The 24,661-nt window shown below is 39.4% G+C and overlaps 1 protein-coding gene across 1 annotated transcript in view; it reads right to left on the bottom strand.

The window, feature by feature from the left end:
* Window positions 1–1,122: 1,122 nt before the first annotated feature.
* The window catches only part of RAB3C (RAB3C, member RAS oncogene family), a gene marked incomplete at both ends in the record, with an annotated part of 309,288 nt that continues 285,749 nt past the window's right edge, over window positions 1,123–24,661 (bottom strand). Inside the window, one exon of the mRNA XM_082837397.1 lies at window positions 1,123–1,310. Coding sequence (XP_082693523.1) covers window positions 1,123–1,310 — 188 coding nt within the window. The remainder of the gene's footprint in view (window positions 1,311–24,661) is intronic.

The raw sequence follows: 24,661 nt of genomic DNA on the forward strand, positions 1-24,661 counted from the left end.
CTCCAAAGAGAGGTCTCTGAGTAACTTAAGCATGTTTAAAGGCTTACAGAATGGGGATACGCCTTAAAGGTATAAATACTTGGATTGAAAAGGATTAGAGATGATAATTGTCTTTTCCTCAATCTGAGAGCCATGGAGATACTGTTTAACTGACTTCTAGCCAGGTAAGGGAGGTGCGAGCAGAAGGCAATGTTTGGGGAAGCAAGCCTACATCCTATGGGAAGAGGTGCTCTAACAGGCTTCAACTTGACCTCTGTTCCAAGAGTTGGTAATTGTTCCAGAAAGTCGCGGTGGTATATGTCATGGGGGGGAGCTCAGGCCTTGGAATCCCACCGCTACTCATATCCTTCTTGGTTAAGACGCTTGTTACATAACACATTCAGCAGATACCTCTGTCTGTCAGTGCCCTCAAATATTCAGAATGTTGGGTGGTGCAGTCTTGGGTTAGGTATTCCTTATTTAAACATCTAAACTAAGACTACTGTTAAAATCTACTTCCAGTCAGGTAAATATTAATCTCTTGGTAAATTTGCAAGGGCCTTAAACAATATTTCAAGTTCTTTATAGTCAATGGTCTTCTCAGTTATAATAACACTGAAAAATAGATACCTTTCCTGAACAGTAAACCAACCAGACCCATGACTCTCCCTAATCATGAGTAACATTTCCACTTGATTTTCGATTGAGAGTAAAGCAAATAAGGCCTCCTGAGATCTCGCCCTGCTCACACCACACACACAACCAATTTCTTGGTTATCATCCCTACAAGTGAATAGCATAATTTGAACCCGTAGCCCAAAACTCAGTTGTACTGAAATTATAATCAGAGGTCCCAGCAGTAGCTTAATCTAAGAAACCTGAAACAAAAAGAGCCTAGAAGACAAATAACAAATCACATGCAAACATCTGATGTTTATAGATGGATAGTCCTTACAAAGTTAAGATCACATATTTGTCACTTATTAACACCGGAAATCTCCCCGGAATTGAACGCATGTTCGAGCCACAGACATCAAAGATTTCCCTCAAATAATTATTAGGCAGTATAAATGAAGGCTAATTGACCATTTATAAATGCTATTTTTAGCAACCAACCCCTCTGGAGCTGCCTGTACCGGGACACTAACAGCCACAGTTGGGCTGCGGTGGAGGAGGGGTTTCCCTGAGCCTCGTGTTCTGCTTTGCGGCAGTGATGGCTGGATCTGTCTCCAAACTCTCGGACATTTTGTCGCAGATGATATCCACGAGACGCTCAAATGTCTGCTTCACATTAACGTTATCCTTGGCACTTGTTTCAAAAAACTCAAAACCTGGAAGAAACGCAAAGAAACACAGCTTGGTCACTTCATACTTCTGCGGAAATTAAATGGGACATGGTGATGGTAGGACAGCAGTGGCTGGTAGGTTTGGTTTGGGTGGGAGATGAGAGGCAGGATTGAACAAATGCTACCATCTTGCTATCCATTAACAAGAATTATAAAGTCGAATTAGTGATGTTCACATCTTATTTTTCTCTAGACAAAAAAAAAAAAAAAAAACAATGCCTTGGCAAGAGTTAGTTAGTAAGGACGACATGAAGAATCCTTGACACAGTCTGTCTCTGCCATCTCTTCCTGCAACCCCTGGATCAGCATGCAGCCTCTTCTAATCTTTTCTAGGTCTGCGGTTATTTGGCATCTTTTTTTTTAATTTCCTCATTTCAGATTCTACCAAAATTATTAATTTTCATTTTTTCTTTAACTTCAGGCTTAGAAGACTTCATGTTCATATTCTGCTGTGAAAGGGACTCCCAAACTCCCACATAATGCAGCTCTAACTTTTTCCATGTCTGTCCTACTGCTGCCTAGTAAAGTGTTTGAGGGTAGGCCTTTGGTAAATTTCCGGTATTTAACTGGACATAAGGTGGCACTAAAGAATCATTGGATTTACCCTAAGCGTGCTCCAGCCTCCTTTAGGAAATTTGAGTGGTGTTAGCCTAACAGCCCTCCAGGGCTTTGTATACCATTGCAGCTAGCTACTGGTGCTGATTTTTCCATACCTTCTGTTACCTGTCAGCAGCAATGTTTTATCAACATCTGGGAAAGGACACGATAAATTTCAAATAAGCTGCCAGAAGTGCAAGAAGTTACAAAAAAAATGCAGGGACAGTTTCACGCATCGACTGATGTGTCACTGTACCTGGGTAGAAGCAGCCTTAGTAGGCTGCTCTGTAGACAGCCTTGTCACTATTGTTTGCATTCACATTCCACGGGCTGAGCTTGCCAGTCAGTTGCCATGACAACCTCCCCACTAGGCCAGCCAGAGATTGCTCTGGTCCATCCAGGGAATGTTGATTTAGGATGTATTGGGTTGAACACAGAAATGCTGTCCTAATCCATTCTGAATTTTACACCCTATAAATCCTCTGGTTACATCTGGCCCTATCTCTGAGGAGCCACATGGATTCAGAATGATTAAATCATGTGATTTCATCCCAGCTCCTGGGGCCAAAAGAGGAAAAAATGGATTAATATTTTGAATCCATGTCAAAATCGCTCTCATGAGCTAGAAATACTTATTTTCTTAAGCCGTATCGAAGATAAACAACAAAAAGCAATTTTTGTGAATTAAAATTTAGTTAAGATAAGATAGATGATGGTATCTGAGCTCGAATTTCTTTAGTTACTGTGTATTCTACTGTTAAAATCCGAGTGAGTGACCGCAGGATTTGAGCTGAAGGAGCGAGCATGAGTTAAGCCAGGTTCTATAAAAGAGAGAATATTTCAAGCCCTCTTTGCCTTGTATTTATTTCCCTTGCATTTGTCTCTCTGGACAGTGTTTATATAGCTCTCTTAAATTCCTAATTTCTTTACAAAATTCCTATCTGGCATTAACAGAATTCTCTTTTCTAATGTTTGCAAGCTATAGGGCTAGATCATTCACCTTTCAGCAATTGGATCCAGATTTTGGAAAGCACAGTTGCTTAGAATCCATACTTGCCTAGATGTCAGAACTATTTGCATCCTTGTGGGGATTTTCTCAGTGTTAACAGGAGGGTGCTTTAAGTCACAAGATACCAAAACCCCACTGAAATCAGGATCCCTAAATGGGACTTGGTGACAAATTATGGGATTTTTTTTTTTCTCCAAAGGTTTCACTTTTCTCTCATCGCTTCTGCTGACACATCTTTTATTTATTAGCATGATTTGGGGGAAGGCACTGAACTTGAAGGGTATCATAAAAGATTTGGCCATTGTAAAACAAACCACAGTAATCCGTGCAAACCTTCATCAAATGTGATTCTTTTAATCTGGGCTTAGAGACACACAATGCTGCTGGTGTACAACTTAAGGTCAGTAAGATGATCCTTGAGCCCAGGAGCCAGAACGCTCTGTGTCTTGACCTTAACCTGGAACCCCAGGAAGAGAACACCATATTATAACAGCCCTCCATTTATCCAGCATGGCTGGAGAAGGAGATGCCATAATGTGGTGAGAGGGATGGATTGTCAGATGGGAGATTTAGCCATAGGAGCAATACTTACTGGCTTTGTGACCACGGGAAAGTCATGTTTTTATTCTTATGTTCTTTATTTATGACATTTGTCTTACATTAGGCTCAAATGAGAAAATATAGGTAAAAGTGCCAAGCAAACCAGAAAATGCTATTATATAATCATACAATAACTATATAATTAAATAATACTCATTATAACAACAATAATAGCAAGAAACTCACATTTGGGAGGTTACTGTAGAACAGGTGCTATTTAAAACACTGTATCTGTAAGGTAGGTGCCAGTATTTTCTCCAAATTATTGATAAGGAAATAGAGGCACAAAATGGCTGAGCACTTTGCTCATTTACTTGACCAGCCAGTAGTGGCAAAGCTGGCATTTGAACTAAACCTGAACACTCTCCTCCTCCTTCAGATACTCTGCAGAGCCTACTGTTTGGTTCCAGTTGAATTGGAAGTTCTATGTTAAGTAATACAACAAACTTTCATCAATTTACATAGTTAGTGATTAACTAGATTTAACACTCCGGGTGAAACATATGAAACATCTTTTCTTAATGATTCCAAAGGTACTCTGGTATGTTGTGCTGCTTAAGGTTCATCAAGGTGGCCATCAGGACCGCTGTATGTCTATAGAGAAATATGTGAAAGGTTCTGGAAAGTAGGCCTCCTCTCATTGACCACATGTGCTGCTGGTCATAAAATGAGATATTCAGGATCAAACTCAACATCATTATTTTAGCATATAGTTGTTTAGATTCAGGGCAAAGCAAGTTTACTGTGCAATAAATGATTCTCCATCCTGGGGAATCAGTATCTACAACCAAGCAACTCTATGTGCGACCACACTCCACACCTATGGGTGTCCATGGTGTTTAAAGCTCATGAACTAAATTGTAACCACAAATTCAAACACTTCAGCCTACTTCAGCCTTTATTCTTCTATTGAGTCATTGTTGGGCTTTATGGCCATTACCTACCAATGTATCATACTAAATCCAACTATAGCAGCATGACCTTGTTCTTAGAAATATTTAACCTCCCATTCATACACACGAACATCAGTGGAAAGCCAGCACTTCAGTCAGTGATCCCTAGGAAACAGTCTTTTTCATAAAACTTTGAAGATCATTTCCAATTTACTAGGTAGGACAGCGTGATTTGGCAGATCAAATAAGTAGCCCAAGGTCACAGAGCAAGCTGATTGTGAAGGGTGACAGAGATCTCCTAATAAATAGGTTACTGACTTAGCCTACAGCCTTGGACACCTGTCCCTCAGACTATATCATCCTGTATTAATAATTGCAGCATACACATGTTTTCATCAACAAATCAGTGAACACTTTCAGTTGATCACAGAAGCACTAATCAACCATTCTAATTTCTCTCTGGCACAGACAGCACTGTTCCAAGCTGGATAAGCCTTGCACCCTGGTTCAGAACATCTTTTTTTAAAAAAAATTTATTGGACTATAAGTTGATTTACAATGTTGTGTTAGTTTCAGGTGTACAGCAAAGTGATTCAGTTACGTACATACATTCATTCTTTTTTAGATTCTTTTCCCGTATAAATTATTAAGAATATTAAGTAGAGTTCTTGCTGGTTATCTATTTTATATATAGTAGTGTGTATGTTAATCCCAAACTCCTGATTTATCCGCCGCCACCATATTTCCCCTTTGGTAACCATAAGTTTGTTTTTGAAATCTGTGAGTCTGTTTCTGTTTTGTAAATAATTTCATTTGTATTTTTTTAGATTCCACATATAAGTAATATCAACAGATATTTGTCCTTCTCTAAGTGTCTTACTTAGTATAATAATCTCTAGATCCATCCATGTTGCTGCAAATGGCATTATTTCATTCTTTTTTTATGGCTGAGTAATATTCCACTGTATAAATGTATCACATCTTCTTTATCCATTCCTCTGTCAATGGACAGTTAGTTGCTTCCATGTCTTAGCTATTGTAAATAGTGCTGCAATGAACATTGGGGTACAAGTATCTTTTCAAATTATGGTTTTCTCTGGAAAAAACACAGGAGTGGGATTTCTGGCTCATATGGCAGCTCTATTTTTAGTTTTTTAAGGAACCTCCATACTGTCCTCCATAACAGTTGTACCAATTTGCATTCCCACCAACAGTCTAGGAGGGTTCCCTTTTCTCCACATCCTCTCCAGCATTTACTGTTTGTAGATATTGTAATGTTGGCCATTCTGACCATTGTGAGGTGACACCTCATTGTAGGTTTGATTTGCATTTCTCTAATAATTAGTGACGTTGAGCATCTTTTCATGTGCTTTTTGGCCAACTGTATGTCTTCTTTGGAGAAATGTCTATTTAGATCATCTATCCATTTTTTGACTGGGTTTTTGGTTTTTTGATATAGAGCTGTATGAGCTGTTTGTATATTTTGGAGATTAATCCCTTGCTGGTTGCTCCATTTGCAAATATCTTCTCTCATTCTGTGTGTTATCTTTTCACTTTATGGTTTTCTTTGCTGTGCAAAAGCTTTTAAGTTTAATTAGGTCCCATTTGTTTATTTTTGTTTTCATTACTCTAGGAGGTGGATCCAAAAAGATACTGCTGTGATTTACGTCAAAGAGTGTTCTGCCTATGTCTTCCTCTAAGAGTATTATAGTGTCCAGCCTTACATTTAGGTCTTTAATCAATTTTGAGTGTACTTTCGTGTATGGTGTTAGTGTTCTAATTTCATTCATTTATGTGTAGCTGTCAAGTTTTCCCAGCATCACTTATTGAAAAGACTGGCTTTTCTCCATTGTATATTCTTGCCTCCTTTGTCGTAGATTAATTGACCATAGATGCAAGGGTCTATTTCTGAGCTTTCTATCCTGGTCCTTTGACACAGCAATTTGTCTTTGCACCAGTGCCATACTGGTTTTTTTTTTTCCTTCTAATTTTATTTATTTTTTTGGCTGCATTGGGTCTTTGTTGCTGTGCATGGGCTTTTCTCTAGTTGTGGAGAGTGGGGAGTACTCTTCGTTGCTGTGTGTGGGCTTCTCATTGCTGTGGCTTCTCTTGTTGTGGAGCATGGGCTCTAGGCGCGCAGGCTTCAGTAATTGTGGAATGCAGGCTCAGTAGTTGTGGCACATGGGCTTAGTTGCTCCGTGGCATGTGGGATATTCCCAGACCAGGGATTGAACCTGTGTCCCCTGCATTGGCAGAAGGATTCTTAACCACTGTGCCACCCAGGGAAGTCCCTACCATACTGTTTTTATCACTGTAGCATTATAGTATAGTCTGAAGTCAGGGAACCTGATTTCTCCAGCTCAGTTTTTCATTCTCCAGAATGCTTTAGCTATTTGGGGCTTTTTGTGTTTCCATACAAATTTTAAGATTTTTTGTTCTAGATCTGCAAAAAAAGCCATTGGTAATTTGATAGGGATTGCATTGAATTGGTAGATTGCACTGGGTAGTATAGTCATTTTGATGATATTGATTCTTCCAATCCAAGAACTTGGTGTGTCTTTCCATTTGTTTGTCTTCAATTTCTTTCATCAGCATGTTATAGTTTTCAGGGTACAGGTCTTTTGCCTCCTTAGGTAGGTTTAGTCCTAGGTATTTTATTCTTTCTGATGTGATGATAAATGGATTGTTTCCTTAATTTCTCTTTCTGATCTTCCATTGTTAGTGTATATAAGTGCAAGAAATCCCAGTGTATTAATTTTGTACCCTGCCGCTTTACCGAATTCATTGATGAGCTCTAGTAGTTTGCTGGTAGCATCTTTAGGATTTTCTATGTATAGTATCATGTCTTCTGCAAATAGTTTTACTACTTTTCCAATTTGGATTCCTTTTATTTCTTTTTCTTCTCTGATTGATATGGCTAGAACTTCCAAAACTATATTGAATAAAAGTGGTGAGAGTGGGCATTCTTGTCTTGTTCCTGATCTTAGAGGAAATGCTTTCAGTTTCTCACCATTGAGAATGATGTTTGCTGTGGGTTTGTCATATGTGGCCTTTATTATGTCGAGGTAGGTTCCCTCTATGCCCACTTTCTGGAGAGTTTTTAATAATAAGTGGGTGTTCAATTTTGTCAAAAGATTTTTCTGCATCTACTGAGATTATCATATGGTTTTTCTCCTTCAGTTTGTTAATATGGTGTATCATATTGATTGATTTGCGTATATTGAAGAATCCTTGCATCCCTGGGATAAATCACAATTGATCATGATGTATGATCCTTTTAATGTGTTGGTGAATTCGGTTTTAATGTGTTGCTGGATTCGGTTTGCTAGTATTTTTATTGAGGATTTTTGCATCTATGTTCATCAGTGACATTTCCCTGTAATTTTCTTTTTTTGTGGTATCTTCATCTGGTTTTGGTATCAGGGTGATGGCAACCTCAAAGAATGAGTTTGGGAGTGTTCCTTCATCTGCAATTTTTTGGAAGAGTTTGAGAGGGATAGGTGTTAGTTCTTCTCTAAATGTTTGATAGAACTTGCCTGAGAAGCCCTCTGGTACTGGGCTTTTGGAAGATTTTTAATCACAGTTTCAATTTCAGTGCTTGTGATGGGTCTGTTCACAGTTTCTATTTCTTCCTGGTTCAGTCTCGGAAGGTTGTACCTTTCTAAGAATTCGTCCATCTCTTCTAGGTTGTCCATTTTATTGGCATATAGTTGTTTGTACTAATTCTTATGATACTTTGTGTATCTGTGGTGTCAGTTGTATCTTATTTTTCATTTCTTTTTTTTTTTAACATCTTTACTGGAGTATAATTGCTTTACAATGGTGTATGAGTCTCTGCTGTATAAAAAAGAGAATCAGCTATACGTATACATATATCCCCATATCCCCTCCCTCTTGCATCTCCCTTACACCCTCCCTATCCCACCCCTCTAGGTGGTCACACAGCACTTAACTGATCTCCCTGTGCTATGCAGCTACTTGCCACTACTATCTATTTGATATTTGGTAATATATATGTCCATGCCACTCTCTCACTTTGTCCCAGCTTACCCTTTCCCCTCCCAGTGTCCTCAAGTCCATTCTCTATATCTGCTTCTTTATTCCTGTCCTGCCCCAAGGTTCTTCAGAACCATTTATTATTATTTTTTAGATTCCATATATATGTGTTAGCATACGGTATTTGTTTTTCTCTTTCTGACTTACTTCACTCTGTATGACAGTCTCTAGGTCCATCCACCTCACTACAAATAACTCAATTTCATTTCTTTGTATGGCTGAGTAATACTTCATCGTATATATATACCACATCTTCTTTATCCATTCATCTGTCGATGGACACTTAGATTGCTTCCATGTCCTGGCTATTGTAAATAGAGGTGCAATGAATATTGTGGTACATGACTCTTTTTGAATTATGGTTTTCTCAGGGTAGATGTCCAGTAGTGTGATTACTGGGTCTTATGGTAGTTCTATTTTTACTTTTAAAGGAACCTCCATACTGTTCTCCATAGTGGCTGTATCAATTTACATTCCCACCAACAGTGCAAGAGGGTTCCCTTTTTCCCACACCCTCTCTAGCATTTATTGTTTGTAGATATTTTGATGATGGCTATTCTGACTGGTATCAGGTGATACCTCATTGTAATTTTGTTTTGTATTTCTCTGATGATTAGTGATGTTGAGCATCCTTTCATTTGTTTGTTGGTAATCTTTATATCTTTGGAGAAATGTCTTTTTAGGTCTTCTGCCCATTTTTGGATTGGGTTGTTTGTTTTTTTGATATTGAGTTGTATGAGCTGCTTGTATATTTTGGAGATTAATCCTTTGTCAGTTGCTTCGTTTGCAAATATTTTCTCCTGTTCTGAGGGTTACCTTTTCATCTTGTTTATGGTTTCCTTTGGTTTCCTTTGCTGTGCAAAAGTTTTAAGTTTCACTGGGTCCCACTTGTTTAGTTTTGTTTTTATTTCCATTTCTCTAAGAGGTGGGTCAAAAAGGATCTTGTTGTGATTTATGTCATAAAATGTTCTGCCTATGATTTCCTCTAAGAGTTTTATAGTGTCCGGCATTACATTTAGGTCTTTAATCCATTTTGAGTTTATTTTTGTGTGTAGTGTTAGGGAGTGTTCTAATTTCATTCTTTTACATGTAGCTGTCCAGTTTTCCCAGCACCACTTATTGAAGAGGCTGTCTTTTCTCCATTGTATATCCTTGCCTCCTTTGTCATAGATTAGTTGACCATAGGTGCATGGGTTTATCTCTGGGCTTTCTATCTTGTTCCATTGATCTATATTTCTGTTTCTGTGCCTGTACCATACTGTCTTGATTACTGTAGCTTTGAAGTATAGTCTGAAGTCAGGGAGCCTGATTCCTCCAGCTCCATTTTTCTTTCTCAAGATTGCTTTGGGTACCAGGATCTTTTGACTTTCCACACAAATTGTGAAATTTTTTGTTCTAGTTCTGTGAAAAAATGCCATTGGTAGTTTGATATGGATTGCATTGAATGTGTAGATTGCTTTGGGCAGTACATTCATTTTCACAGTGTTGAGTCTTCCAATCCAAGAACATGGTATATCTCTCCATCTGTTTCTATCAACTTTAATTTCTTTCATCTTTAATTTCTTTCATCAGTGTCTTATAGTTTTTGCATATAGGTGTTTTGTCTCTTTATGTAAGTTTATTCCTAGGTATTTTATTCTTTTTCATGCAGTGGTAAATGGGAGTGTTTCCTTAATATCCCTTTCAGATTTTTCATCATTAGTGTATAGGAATGCAAGAGATTTCTGTGCATTAATTTTGCATCCTGCTACTTTACCAAATTCATTGATTAGCTCTAGTTTTCTGGTAGCATCCTAAGGATACTCTGTATATATATAGTATGATGTCATCTGCAAACAGTGACAGCTTTACTTCTTTTCTGATTTGGATTCCTTTTATTTCTTTTTCTTCTCTGATTACTGTGGCTAAAACTTCCAAAAGTATGTTGAATAACAGTGGGGAGAGTGGCAACCTTGTCTTGTTCCTGATGTTAGAGGAAATGTTTTCTGTTTTTCACTGTTGAGAACAATGTTGGCTGTGGGTTTGTCATATATGGCCTTTATTATGTTGAGGTAGGTTCCCTCTATGCCTACTTTCTGTAAGGTTTTTATCATAAATGCTGTTGAATTTTGTCAAAAGCTTTTTCTGCATCTATTGAGATGATCATATGGTTTTTCTCCTTCAATTTGTTAATATGGTGTATCACATTGATTGATTTGCATATACTGAAAAATCCTTGCATTTCTGGGATAAACCCCACTTGATCATGGTGTATAATCCTTTTAATGTGTTGTTGGATTGTATTTACTAGTATTTGGTTGAGGATGTTTGCATCTATGTTCATCAGGGATACTGGCCGGTCGTTTTCTTTTTTTGTGATACCTTTTTCTGGTTTTGGTATCAAGGTGATGGTGGCCTCATAGAATGAGTTTGGGAGAATTCTCCCCTCTGCTATATTTTGGAAGAGTTTGAGGAGGATAGGTGTTAGCTCTTCTCTAAATGTTTGATAGAATTCACCTGTGAAACCATCTGGTCCTGGGCTTTTGTTTGTTGGAAGATTTTAATCATAGTTTCAATTTCAGTGCCTGTGATTGCTCTGTTTATATTTTCTATTTCTTCCTGGTTTATATTTTCTATTTCTTCCTGGTTCAGTCTCAGAAGGTTGTGCTGTTCTCAGAATTTGTGCTGTTCTCAGAATTTGTCCATTTCTTCCAGGTTGTCCATTTTATTGGCATATAGTTGCTTGCAGTTGTCCATTTTATTGGCATATAGTTGCTTGCAGTAATCTCTCATTAACCTTTGTATTTCTGCAGTGTCAGTTGTTACTTCTCCTTTTTCATTTCTAATTTCTAATTTCATTTCTAATTCTATTCTACCACTGCATCATATTCTATTCTATCTTTCTTTCTTGATGAATCTGGCAAATGGTTTATCAATTGTTTATCTTCTCAAAGAACCAGCTTTTAGTTTTATTGATCTTTGCTATTGTTCATTTCTTTTATATTTTTTTCTGATCTGATCTTTATGATTTCTTTCCTTCTGCTAACTTTGGGGTTCTTTATGTTCTTTCTCTAATTGCTTTAGGTGTAAGATTAAGTTGTTTGAGATTTTTCTTGTTTCTTGAGGTATGGTTGTATTGCTATAAACATCTTCCTTAGAACTGCTTTTGCTGCATCCCATAGGTTTTGGGTCATTTTGTTTGCATTGTCATTTGTTTGTAGGTAGTTTTTGATTTCTTCTTTGATTTCTTCAGTGATCTCTTGCTCATTTAGTAGTGTATTGTTTAGCTTCCATGTGTATGTATTTTTTACAGATTTTTTTTCCTGTAATTGATATCTAGTCTCATAATGTTGTGGTTGGAAAAGATACTTGATACAATTTCAATTTTCTTGAATTTATCGCTTGGTTTGTCACCCAAGATATGATCTGTCCTGGAGAATGTTCCATGAGCACTTGAGAACAAAGTGTATTCTGTTGCTTTTGGATGGAATGTCCTATAATTATCAATTAAGTCCATCTTGTTTAATGTATCATTTAAAGCTTGTGTTTCCTTATTTACTTTCATTTTGGATGATCTGTCCATTGGTGAAAGTGGAGTGTTAAAGTCCCCTACTATTATTGTGTTACTATTGATTTCCCCTTTTATGGCTTTTTAGCATTTTCCTTGTGTATTGAGGTGCTCCTATGTTGGGTGCATAAATATTTACAGTTATTATATCTTCTTCTTGGATTCATCCCTTGATCATTATATAGTGTCCTTCTTTGTCTCTTGTAATAGTCATTATTTTAAAGTCTATTTTGTCTGATATGAGAATTGCTACTCCAGCATTCTTTTGATTTCCATTTGCACGGAATATCTTTTTCCATCACCTCACTCTCAGTCTGTATGTGTCCCTAGGTCTGAAGTGGGTCTCTTGTAGACAGCATATATATGGGTCTTGTTTTTGTATCCATTCAGCCAGTCTATGTCATTCAGTTGGAACACTTAATCCACTTACATTTAAGGTAATTTTGGATATGTATGTTTCTATTACCATTTTCTTAATTGTTTTGGGTTTGTTATTGTAGCTCTTTTCCTCGTCTTGTGTTTCCTGCCTAGAGAAGTTCCTTTAGCATTTGTTGTAAAGCTGGTTTGGTGGTGCTGAATTCTTAGCTTCTGCTTGTCTGTAAAGTTTTTAATTTCTCCATCAAATCTGAATGAGATCCTTGCTGGGTAGAGTAATCTTGGTTGTAGGTTTTCCCTTTCATCAGTTTCATTATGTCCTGCCACTCCTTTCTGGCTTGCAGAGTTTCTGCTGAAAGATCAGCTGTTAACCTTATGGGGATTCCCTTGTGTGTTATTTTTCTCTTCCTGCTTTTAATATTTTTTCTCTGTATTTAATTTTTGATAGTTTGATTAATATGTGTCTTGGCATGTTTCTCCTTGGATTTATCCTGTATGGGAATCTCTGTACTTCCTGGACTTGGTTGGCTATTTCCTTTCCTATATTAGGGAAGTTTTCAACTATAATCTCTTCAAGTATTTTCTCAGTCCCTTTCTTTTTCTCTTCTTCTTCTGGATGCTATAATTTGAATGTTCGTGTGTTTAATGTTTTCTGAGAGGTCTCTGAGACTGCCCTCAATTCTTTTCATTCTTTTTTCTTTATTCTACTCTGCAGCAGTTATTTCCACTATTTTATCTTCCAGGTCACTTATCTGTTCTTCTGTGTCAGTTATTCTGCTATTGATTCCTTCTAGATAATTTTAAATTTCATTTATTGTGCTGTTCATCATTGTTTGCTCTTTAGTTCTTCTAGGTCCTTGTTAAACGTTTCTTATATTTTCTCCATTTTATTTCCAAGTGTTTGGATCACTGTTGCTATCATTACTCTGAATTCTTTTTCAGGTAGGCTGCCTATTTCCTCCTCATTTGTTTGGTCTGGTGGGTTTTTACCTTGCTCCTTCATCTGCTGTTTCTCTGCCTTCTCATTTGCTTAACTTACTGTGTTTGGGGTCTCTTTTTGCAGGCTGCAGGTTCGTAGTTCCTATTGTTTTTGGTGCCTGCCCCCAGTGGCTAAAGTTGGTTCAGTGGGTTGTGGAGGGGACTGGTGCCTGTGTTCTGTTGGATGAGGCTGGATCTTGTCTTTCTGGCAGTCAGGGCTACATCCGGAAGTGTGTTTTGGGGTGTCTGTGAACTTAGTATGATTTTAGGCAGCCTCTCTGCTAATGGGTGGGGTTGTGTTCTGTCTTTCTAGTTGTTTGGCATGGGATGTCCAGCACTGGAACTTGCTGGTCATTGAGTGGAGGTGGGCCTTAGTGTTGAGAGAGAGATCTCTGGGGGAGCTCTTGCTGATTGATATTATGAGGTGCTGGGAGGTCTCTGGTGGACCAGTGTCCTGAACTCTGCTCTCCCACCTCAGAGGCCTCACACCCAGCCAGAGCACCAAGACCCTGTCAGCCACACGGCCAGGTATGTGGGGAGTTTCTTGCCTTTTGGGTAGTCTGAGGTCTCTGTCAGTGTTCTGTAGGAGCTGTTCCGCATGTAGATGTATTTTTGTAGAGGGAGTTGATCTCCATGTCTTACTCCTCTGCCATCTTGAAGGTCCTCCCTCATTTCTATTTTTATTGATTTGAGCCCTCTCTCTTTTTTCATTGATGAGTCTGGCAAAAGGTTTATTGATTTTGTCTTTCCGAAGAGCCAGCCTTCATTGATCTTTTGTACTGTTTTCTTCATTTCTATTTCATTTATTTCTGCTCTGATCTTTATGATTTCTTTCCTTCTACTAACTTTGGGTTTTGTTTGTTCTTCTTTCTCTAGTTGCTCTAGATGTAAGGTTAGGTTGTTTGAGATTTTTCTTTTTTCCTGAGGTGAGGTTGTATTGCTATGAACTTCCCTTTTGGAACTGCTTTTTTGCTGCCTCTGATAGGTTTTGGATCATCATGTTTTCATTGTCGTCTGTCTCTAGGTACTTTTTTGATTTCCTCTTTGATTTCTTGAGTGATCCATTGGTTATTTAGTAGCATATTGTTTAGCCTCCATGTGTTTGTGTTTTTTACAGTTTCTTTTTCCTGTAATTGATTTCTAATCTCATAGGGTTGTGGTTGGAAAAGATGCCTGATATGATTTCAATTTTCTTAAATTCATCAAGGCTTGATTTGTGGCCCAAGATATGATCTATCCTGAAGAACGTTTCATGTGCACCTGAGAAGAATGTGTATTCTGCTGCTTCTGGGTGGAATGTTCTACAAATATTAAGTCCATCTGGTCTAATGTGTCATTTAAGGCCTGGGTTTCCTTACTGATTTTCTGTGTGGATGGTTTGTCCATTGATGAAAGTGAGGTGTTAATGAAAGTGAGGTGTTAAAATCCCCCACTACTATTGTGTTACTGTTGATTTCTCCCCTTATGGCTGTTAGCATTTGCCTTATATATTGAGGTGCTCCTACGTTGGGTGCATACATATTTACAATTGTTATATCTTCTTCCTGGATTGATCCTCACTTGTTCATTATGTAGTGTCCTTTGTGTCTTACAACAGTCTTAATTTTAGTCTATTTTGTCTGATATGAGTATTGCTACATCAGTTTTCTTTTGATTTCCATTTGCATGTAATATCTTTTTCCATACCCTCACTTTCAGTCTGTATGTGCCCCTCAGTCTGAAGTGAGTCTCTTGTAAGACAGCATATATACAGGTCTTGTTTTTATATCCCTTCAGCCAGTCTATGCTTTGATTGGAGCATTTACATTTAAGGTAATTACTGATATGTATGTTCTTTTTTTTTTTTTTTTTTAACATCTTTATAATTGCTTTACAATGGTATGTTAGTTTCAGCTTCACAACAAAATGAATCAGTTATATATATACATATATTCCCATATCTCTTCCCGCTTGCGTCTCCCTCCCTCCCACCCTCCCTATCCCACCCCTCCAGGCGGTCACAAAGCACCGAGCTGATCTCCCTGCGCCATGCGGCTGCTTCCCACTAGCTATCTACCTTACGTTTGGTAGTGTATATATGTCCATGTCTCTTTATCGCTTTGTCACCGTTTACCCTTCCCCCTCCCCATAGCCTCAAGTCCATCCTCTAGTAAGTCTGTGTCTTTATTCCTGTTTCACCCCTAGGTTTTTCATGACATTTTTTTTTTTTAAATTCCATATATATGTGTTAGCATACGGTATTTGTCTCTCTCTTTCTGACTTACTTCACTCTGTATGACAGACTCTAGGTCTATCCACCTCATTACAAATAGCTCAATTTCGTCTCTTTTTATGGCTGAGTAATATTCCATTGTATATATGTGCCACATCTTCTTTATCCATTCATCCGATGATGGACACTTAGGTTGTTTCCATCTCTGGGCTATTGTAAATAGAGCTGCAATGAACATTTTGGTACATGACTCTTTTTGAATTATGGTTTTCTCAGGGTATATGCCCAGTATTGGAATTGCTGGGTCATATGGTAGTTCTATTTGTAGCTTTTTAAGGAACCTCCATACTGTTCTCCACAGTGGCTGTATCAATTTACATTCCCACCAACAGTGTAAGAGGGTTCCCTTTTCTCCACACCCTCTCCAGCATTTATTGTTTCTAGATTTTTTGATGATGGCCATTCTGACTGGTGTGAGATGATATCTCATTGTAGTTTTGATTTGCATTTCTCTCATGATTAGTGATGTTGAGCATTCTTTCATGTGTTTGTTGGCACTCTGTATATCTTCTTTGGAGAAATGTCTATTTAGGTCTTCTGCCCATTTTTGGATTGGGTTGTTTGTTTTTTTGTTATTAAGCTGCATGAGCTGCTTATAAATTTTGGAGATCAATCCTTTGTCAGTTGCTTCATTTGCAAATATTTTCTCCCATTCTGAGGGTTGTCTTTTGGTCTTCTTTATGGTTTCCTTTGCTGTGCAAAAGCTTTTAAGTTTCATTAGGTCCCATTTGTTTACTCTTCTTTTTATTTCCATTTCTCTAGGAGGTGGGTCAAAAAGGATCTTGCTGTGATTTATGTCATAGAGTGTTCTGCCTATGTTTTCCTCTAAGAGTTTGATAGTTTCTGGCCTTACATTTAGGTCTTTAATCCATTTTGAGCTTATTTTTGTGTACGGTGTTAGGGAGTGATCTAATTTCATACTTTTACATGTAGCTGTCCAGTTTTCCCAGCACCACTTATTGAATAGGCTGTCCTTTCTCCACTGTACATTTCTGCCTCCTTTGTCAAAGATAAGGTGACCATATGTGCGTGGGTTTATCTCTGGGCTTTCTATCCTGTTCCATTGATCTATCTTTCTGTTTTTGTGCCAGTACCATACCGTCTTGATAACTGTAGCTTTGTAGTATAGTCTGAAGTCTGGGAGCCTGATTCCTCCAGTTCCTTCTTTCGTTCTCAAGATTGCTTTGGCTATTCGGGGTCTTTTGTGTTTCCATACAAATTGCAAAATTTTTTGTTCTAGTTCTGTGAAAAATGCCAGTGGTAGTTTGATAGGGATTGCATTGAATCTATAGATTGCTTTCGGTAGTAAAGTCATTTTCACAATGTTGATTCTTCCAATCCAAGAACATGGTATATCTCTCCATCTATTTGTATCATCTTTAATTTCTTTCATCAGTGTCTTATAATTTTCTGCATACAGATCTTTTGTCTCCTTAGGTAGGTTTATTCCTAGATATTTTATTCTTTTTGTTGCAATGGTAAATGGGAGTGTTTTCTTGATTTCACTTTCAGATTTTTCATCATTAGTATATAGGAATGCCAGAGATTTCTGTGCATTAATTTTGTATCCTGCCACTTTACCAAATTCATTGATTAGCTCTAGTAGTTTTCTGGTAGCATCTTTAGGGTTCTCTATGTATAGGATCATGTCATCTGCAAACAGTGACAGCTTTACTTCTTCTTTTCCGATTTGGATTCCTTTTATTTCCTTTTCTTCTCTGATTGCTGTGGCTAAAACTTCCAAAACTATGTTGAATAAGAGTGGTGAGAGTGGGCAACCTTGTCTTGTTCCTGATCTTAGTGAAAATGCTTTCAGTTTTTCACCATTGAGGATGATGTTTGCTGTGGGCTTGTCATATATGGCCTTTATTATGTTGAGGAAAGTTCCCTCTATGCCTACTTTCTGCAGGGTTTTTATCATAAATGGGTGTTGAATTTTGTCAAAAGCTTTCTCTGCATCTATTGAGATGATCATATGGTTTTTCTCCTTCAGTTTGTTAATATGGTTTATCACATTGATAGATTTGCGTATATTGAAGAATCCTTGCATTCCTGGAATAAACCCCACTTGATCATGGTGTATGATCTTTTTAATGTGCTGTTGGATTCTGTTTGCTAGTATTTTGTTGAGGATTTTTGCATCTATGTTCATCAGTGATATTGGCCTGTAGTTTTCTTTCTTTGTGACATCCTTGTCTGGTTTTGGTATCAAGGTGATGGTGGCCTCGTAGAAGGAGTTTGGGAGTGGTCCTCCCTCTGCTATATTTTGGAAGAGTTTGAGAAGGATAGGTGTTAGCTCTTCTCTAAATGTTTGATAGAATTCGCCTGTGAAGCCATCTGGTCCTGGGCTTTTCTTTGTTGGAAGATTTTTAATCACAGTTTCAATTTCAGTGCTTGTGACTGGTCTGTTCATATTTTCTATTTCTTCCTGATTCAGTCTTGGCAGGTTGTGCCTCTCTAAGAATTTGTCCATTTCTTCCAGATTGTCCATTTTATTGGCATAGAGTTGCTTGTAGTAATCTCTCATGAGCTCTTTTATTTCTGCAGTGTCAGTTGTTACCTCTCCTTTTTCATTTCTAATTCTATTGATTTGAGTCTTCTCCCTTTTTTTCTTGATGAGTCTGGCTAGTGGTTTATCTATTTTGTTTATCTTCTCAAAGAACCAGCTTTTAGTTTTATTGATCTTTGCTATTGTTTCCTTCATTTCTTTTTCATTTATTTCTGATCTGATTTTTATGATTTCTTTCCTTCTGCTAGCTTTGGGGTTTTTTTGTTCTTCTTTCTCTAATTGCTTGAGGTGCAAGGTTAGGTTGTTTATTCGAGATGTTTCCTGCTTCTTAAGGTGGGCTTGTATTGCTATAAACTTCCCCCTTAGAACTGCTTTTGCTGCATCCCACAGGTTTTGGGTCGTTGTGTCTCCATTGTCATTTGTTTCTAGGTATTTTTTGATTTCCTCTTTGATTTCTTCAGTGATATCTTCATTATTAAGTAGTGTATTGTTTAGCCTCCATGTGTTTGTATTTTTTACAGATCTTTTCCTGTAATTGATATCTAGTCTCATGGCGTTGTGGTCAGAAAAGATACTTGATACAATTTCAATTTTCTTAAATTTACCAAGGCTTGATTTGTGACCCAAGATATGATCTAGCCTGGAGAATGTTCCATGAGCACTTGAGAAAAATGTGTATTCTGTTGTTTTTGGATGGAATGTCCTATAAATATCAATTAACTCCATCTCATTTAATGTATCATTTAAAGCTTGTGTTTCCTTATTTATTTTCATTTTGGATGATCTGTCCATTGGTGAAAGTGGGGTGTTAAAGTCCCCTACTATGAATGTGTTACTGTCGATTTCCCCTTTTATGGTTGTCAGTATTTGCCTTATGTATTGAGGTGCACCTATGTTGGGTGCATAAATATTTACAATTGTTATATCTTCCTCTTGGATTGATCCCTTGATCATTATGTAGTGTCCTTCTTTGTCTCTTCTAATAGTCTTTGTTTTAAAGTCTATTTTGTCTGATATGAGAATTGCTACTCCAGCTTTCTTTTGGTTTCCACTTGCATGAAATACCTTTTTCCATCCCCTTACTTTCAGTCTGTATGTGTCTCTAGGTCTGAAGTGGGTCTCTTGTAGACAGCAAATATATGGGTCTTGTTTTTGTATCCATTCAGCCAATCTGTGTCTTTTGGTGGGAGCATTTAGTCCATTTACATTTAAGGTAATTATCGATATGTGTGTTCCTATTCCCATTTTCTTCATTGTTTTGGGTTTGTTATTGTAGGTCCTTTCCTTCTTTTGTGTTTCTTGCCTAGAGAAGTTCCTTTAGCAGTTGTTGTAGAGGTGGTTTGGTGGTGCTGAACTCTCTCAGCTTTTGCTTGTCTGTAAAGGTTTTAATTTCTCCATCAAATCTGAATGAGATCCTTGCTGGGTAGAGTAATCTTGGTTGCAGGTTTTTCTCCTTCAACACTTTCAATATGTCCTGCCACTCCCTTCTGGCTTGCAGAGTTTCTGCTGAAAGATCAGCTGTTAACCTTATGGGGATTCCCTTGTGTGTTATTTGTTGTTTTTCCCTTGCTGCTTTTAATATGTTTTCTTTGTATTTAATTTTTGACAGTTTGATTAATATGTGTCTTGGCGTATTTCTCCTTGGATTTATCCTGTATGGGACTCTCTGTGCTTCCTGGACTTGATTAACTATTTCCTTTCCCATATTAGGGAAGTTTTCAACTATAATCTCTTCAAATATTTTCTCAGTCCCTTTCTTTTTCTCTTCTTCTTCTGGAACCCCTATAATTCGAATGTTGGTGCGTTTAATGTTGTCCCAGAGGTCTCTGAGACTGTCCTCAGTTCTTTTCATTCTTTTTTCTTTATTCTGCTCTGCAGTAGTTATTTCCACTATTTTATCTTCCAGGTCACTTATCCGTTCTTCTGCCTCAGTTATTCTGCTATTGATCCCATCTAGAGTACTTTTAATTTCATTTATTGTGTTGTTCATCGTTGCTTGTTTCATCTTTAGTTCTTCTAGGTCCTTGTTAACTGATTCTTGCAATTTGTCCATTCTATTGTCCATTCTATCTCCAAGATTTCGGATCAACCTTACTATCATTATTCTGAATTCTTTTTCAGGTAAACTGCCTATTTCCTCTTCATTTGTTAGGTCTGGTGGGTTTTTATCTTGCTCCTTCATCTGCTGTGTGTTTTTCTGTCTTTTCATTTTGCTTATCTTACTGTGTTTGGGGTCTCCTTTTTTTTTTTTTGCAGGCTGAAGGTTCGTAGTTCCTGTTGTTTTTTGAGTCTGTCCCCAGTGGCTAAGGTTGGTTCAGTGGGTTGTGTAGGCTTCCTGGTGGAGGGTACTAGTGCCTGTGTTCTGGTGTATGAGGCTGGATCTTGTCTTTCTGGTGGGCAGGTCCACGTCTGGTGGTGTGTTTTGGGGTGTCTGTAGACTTATTATGATTTTGGGCAGCCTCTCTGCTAATGGGTGGGGTTGTGTTCCTGTCTTGCTAGTTGTTTGGCATAGGATGTCCAGCACTGTAGCTTGCTGGTCGTTGAGTGAAGCTGGGTGCTGGCGTTGAGATGGAGATCTCTTGGAGATTTTTGCTGTTTGATATTATGTGCAGCTGGGAGGCCTCTTGTGGACCAGTGTCCTGAAGTTGGCTCTCCCACCTCAGAGGCACAGCACTGAGTCCTGGCTGCAGCACCAAGAGCCTTTCATCCACAGGGCTCCTTAATTTGGGATGATTCGTTGTCTATTCAGGTTCCACAGATGCAGGGTATATCAAGTTGATTGTGGAGCTTTAATCCGCTGCTTCTGAGGCTGCTGGAAGAGATTTCCCTTTCTCTTCTTTGTTCTCACAGCTCCCAGGGCCTCAGCTTTGGATTTGGCCCCGCCTGTGCGTGTAGGTCGCCGGAGGGCGTCTGTTCTTTGCTCAGACAGGACGGGGTTAAAGGAGCCGCTGATTCGGAGGCTCTGGCTCACCCAGGCCGGGGGGTAGGGAGGGTCACAGAGTGCAGGGCGGGCCTGCAGCGGCAGAGGCCGGCGTGACGCTGCAGCCTGAGGCGCGCCGTGCGCTCTCCCGGGGGAGCCGTCCCCGGATCCCGGGACCCCGGCAGCGGCGGGCTGCACAGGCTCCCCGGAAGGGCGTGTGGCTAGTGACCTGCGCTCGCACACAGGCCTCCTGGCGGCGGCAGCAGCGGCCTTAGCGTCCCATGTCCGTCTCTGGGCTCCGCACTCTTAGCCGCGGCTCGCGCCCGTCTCCGGAGCTCTCCCAAGCAGCGTTCCCAATCCCCCCTCCTCGTGCACCAGGAAACAAAGAGGGACGTAAAAGTCTCTTGCCTCTTCGGCAGGTCCAGACCCCTCCCCAGACTCTCTCCCGGCCAGCCGCGGCGCACCAACGCCCTGCAGGCTGTGTTCACGCCGCCAACCTCAGTCCTCTCCCGGCGCTCCGACAAAAGCCGGAGCCTCAGCTCCCAGTCCCGCCCGCCCCGGCGGGCGAGCAGACAAGCCTCTCGGCTGGTGAGTGCCGGTCGGCCAGATCCTCTGCGCTGGAATCTCTCCGCTTTGCCCTCCGCACCCCTGTTGCTGTGCTCTCCTCCGCGGCTCCCAAGCTCCCCCACTCCGCCTCCCGAAGTCTCCACCCGCGAAGGGGCTCCTAGTGTGTGGACACTTTTCCTCCTTCACAGCTCTCTCCCGCTGGTGCAGGACCCGTCCCTATCCTTTTGTCTCTGTTTAGCTTTTTCTTTTGCCCTAACCAGGTACGTGGGGGGTTCCTTGCCTTTTGGGAGGTCTGAGGTCTTCTGCCAGCGTTCAGTAGGTGCTCCGTAGGAGTTGTTCCACGCGTAGATGTATTTCTGGTGTATCTGTGGAGAGGAAGGTGATCTCCGCGTCTTACTCTTCCGCCATCTTCCCGGAACTCCCGAGAGATATCAACACTTCAAAGCTGTGCATGGTGTGAGCTGAGAGAGCTACTGCTGGCCTCGGGTAGGCAAAGTCAGAAGCGCCTCGGGGCAGAAAGCAGAGCAGCCCCATCTCATTTGGATCAAGCAGAGGGAACCCCAACGGTGTCTATACTCAGGTTCAACGTTCTCCACTGGGCCTCCTCAAATTCCAGCGCACGGCCACTGGACGGGAAGGCGCCACCTGCGTGGGCGCCCACGGGGACCGGGGGACCGGGCCCTGCAACCTGGGGGGCTGCACAGGCTCGAGGAGCACGCTTCGGAAGATGAGACCACTCCAGCCGACAGGCGCTCACCGCCCTGACGCGGCGTTTAGCGCGCGTAGTAGCTCACTCCCGGCACCGCGGGCCCACCTCATCGGCTTCGGTCCCTGATATGTATGTTCTTATTGCCATTTTGTCAATTGTTTTGGATTTGTTTTTGTAGGTCTTTTTTCTTTCAGTTGTACATCTTTTTTCTTCCAGTACCCTTTTGTTCTCTTGTGATTTGATGACTATCTTTAGTATTAGATTTGGATTCCTTTTGTGTGTGTGTATCTATTGTATATTTTTGGTTTGCAGTTCCCATGAGGTTTTGGTATAGCAGTCTATATATAAACAAGAGTGTTTTAAGTTACTGGTCTCTTAATTTCCAATGCATTTCCAATATCCTGCATTTGTACTCTCCTCTTCTGACGAATGCTGGGTTTGATATCTTATTTTTGTGTGGATGATTTCCTGCCTTTACTGGTGAGCTTTTCCATTAGTAATTTTCTTGTTTCTAATTATGGCCTTTATTTCCCCCACCTAGAGAAGGTCCCTTAGTGTGTGTTGTTAGGCTGGTGTGGTGGTGCTGAATTCTCTTAGCTTTTGCTTGTCTGTAAAGCTTTTGAGTTCTCTGTCGAGTCTGAACGAGAGCCTTGCTGGGTAGAGTATTCTTGTTTGTAGATAGAGTATTCTTGTTTGTAGATTTTTCCCTTTCATCACTTTAAATATATCATGCCACTCCCTTCTGGCTTACCGTTTCTGCTGATAACCTTATGGGGTTCCCTTGTGTGTTGATTTTACTATTTTCTCTTTGTTTTTAATTTTTGTCAGTTTGATTAGAATGTGTCTTGGTGTTCCTCCTTGGGTTTATCTTGTATGGGACTCTCTATACTTCCTGGACTTCTGTGACAGTTTCTTTTCACATGTTAGGGAAGTTTACAGCTATAATCTTTTTAAATATTTTCTCAGGCCCTTTCTCTCTCTCTTCTCCTTCTGGCATCCCTATAATGTGAACAGTGATGCATTTCATGTTGTCCCAGGGTGAGGCAGCAGAGAGAGGTGGTACAAACCAGATTTCACTCTTCTGCCCAAGGGATGTGATCCTACACCCTAACATCATACCAGTAGAAGGATACCTGCAGTAGAATCACCTGAAGTACTTAAGAGTTTTTAAACTTCACCCCCAGACATACTGGAATTGTGAGGAGGAGAAGGGCCTTGAATATGCCCTTTAAATAGCTCCTTAGGTGGTTTCTTATGCACATGAAAGGTTAAGATTCACTAGCCTCTCTACACCCATGTTCATTACAGCATCATTCACAATAGCCAAAAGGTGGAAGCTAACCCAAGTATCCATCAGCTGATGAATGGATAAACAAAATGTGGTATATACATACACTGGACTATTATTCAGCCTTAAAAGAAATTCTGACACATGCTACAACATGTATGAATCTTGAAATCATGCAATGTGAAATAAACCAGTCACAAAGAAGTCAAATTCAGAGCGACTGAAGGTGGAGGGCCAGAGTCTGAGGGAGGGAAAAACAGTTGTCATTTAGAGTTTCACTTTTGCATAGATGTTCTGGGGATTGGTTGCAAAACAAAGTGAATACATGCTGAATGTTCACTTAACATAAAATTTACCATGTTAGCCATTTTTATGTATATTTTACCAAAATTTAAAAAAAATCATAGTGATAAATGCCTCTATTAAGAAACAAGAAGAATCTCAAACTTACTACCTCAAGAAACTAGAAAAAGAAGAACAAACAAAGTCCAAAGTTAGCAGAAGGAAGGAACTGACAAAGATCAGAGTTGAAATGAATGAAGTAGCAACAAACAAAAAGTAATAGCTGGTTCTCAGAAAAGATAAGCAAAATTGACAAACCCATAGCTAGACCTTCCAAGAAAAAAGAGAACTCAAACCAGAAATGAAAGAAGAGACATTACCACAGCAATACAAATGTTCATAAGAGACTGCCGTGAACAATTATATGTCAACAAATTGGACAACCTATGTTTCTAGGAATTTATCCAAGATGGAATCATGAAGAAATAATCTGAACAGAACAATTACTAGTAAGGAAACTGGATCAGTCATCAAAAAGCTCTCAAAAAATAAAAGCCCAGGATGCTTCACTGGTGAATTCTATCAAAGAAGAATTCATAGCAACACTTCATTTTATGATATTTTTATGATATCAGCATTACCCAGCTACCAAAACAAGGACACAACAAGAAAATTACACATCAATATCCCTAAAGAAATCTTCAACATAATATTAGCAAACCAAATTCAACGAT

The sequence above is a fragment of the Leucopleurus acutus genome (assembly GCF_964270905.1).
Source record: "Leucopleurus acutus genome assembly, chromosome: 3".
NCBI classification, from domain to species: domain Eukaryota; kingdom Metazoa; phylum Chordata; class Mammalia; order Artiodactyla; family Delphinidae; genus Leucopleurus; species Leucopleurus acutus.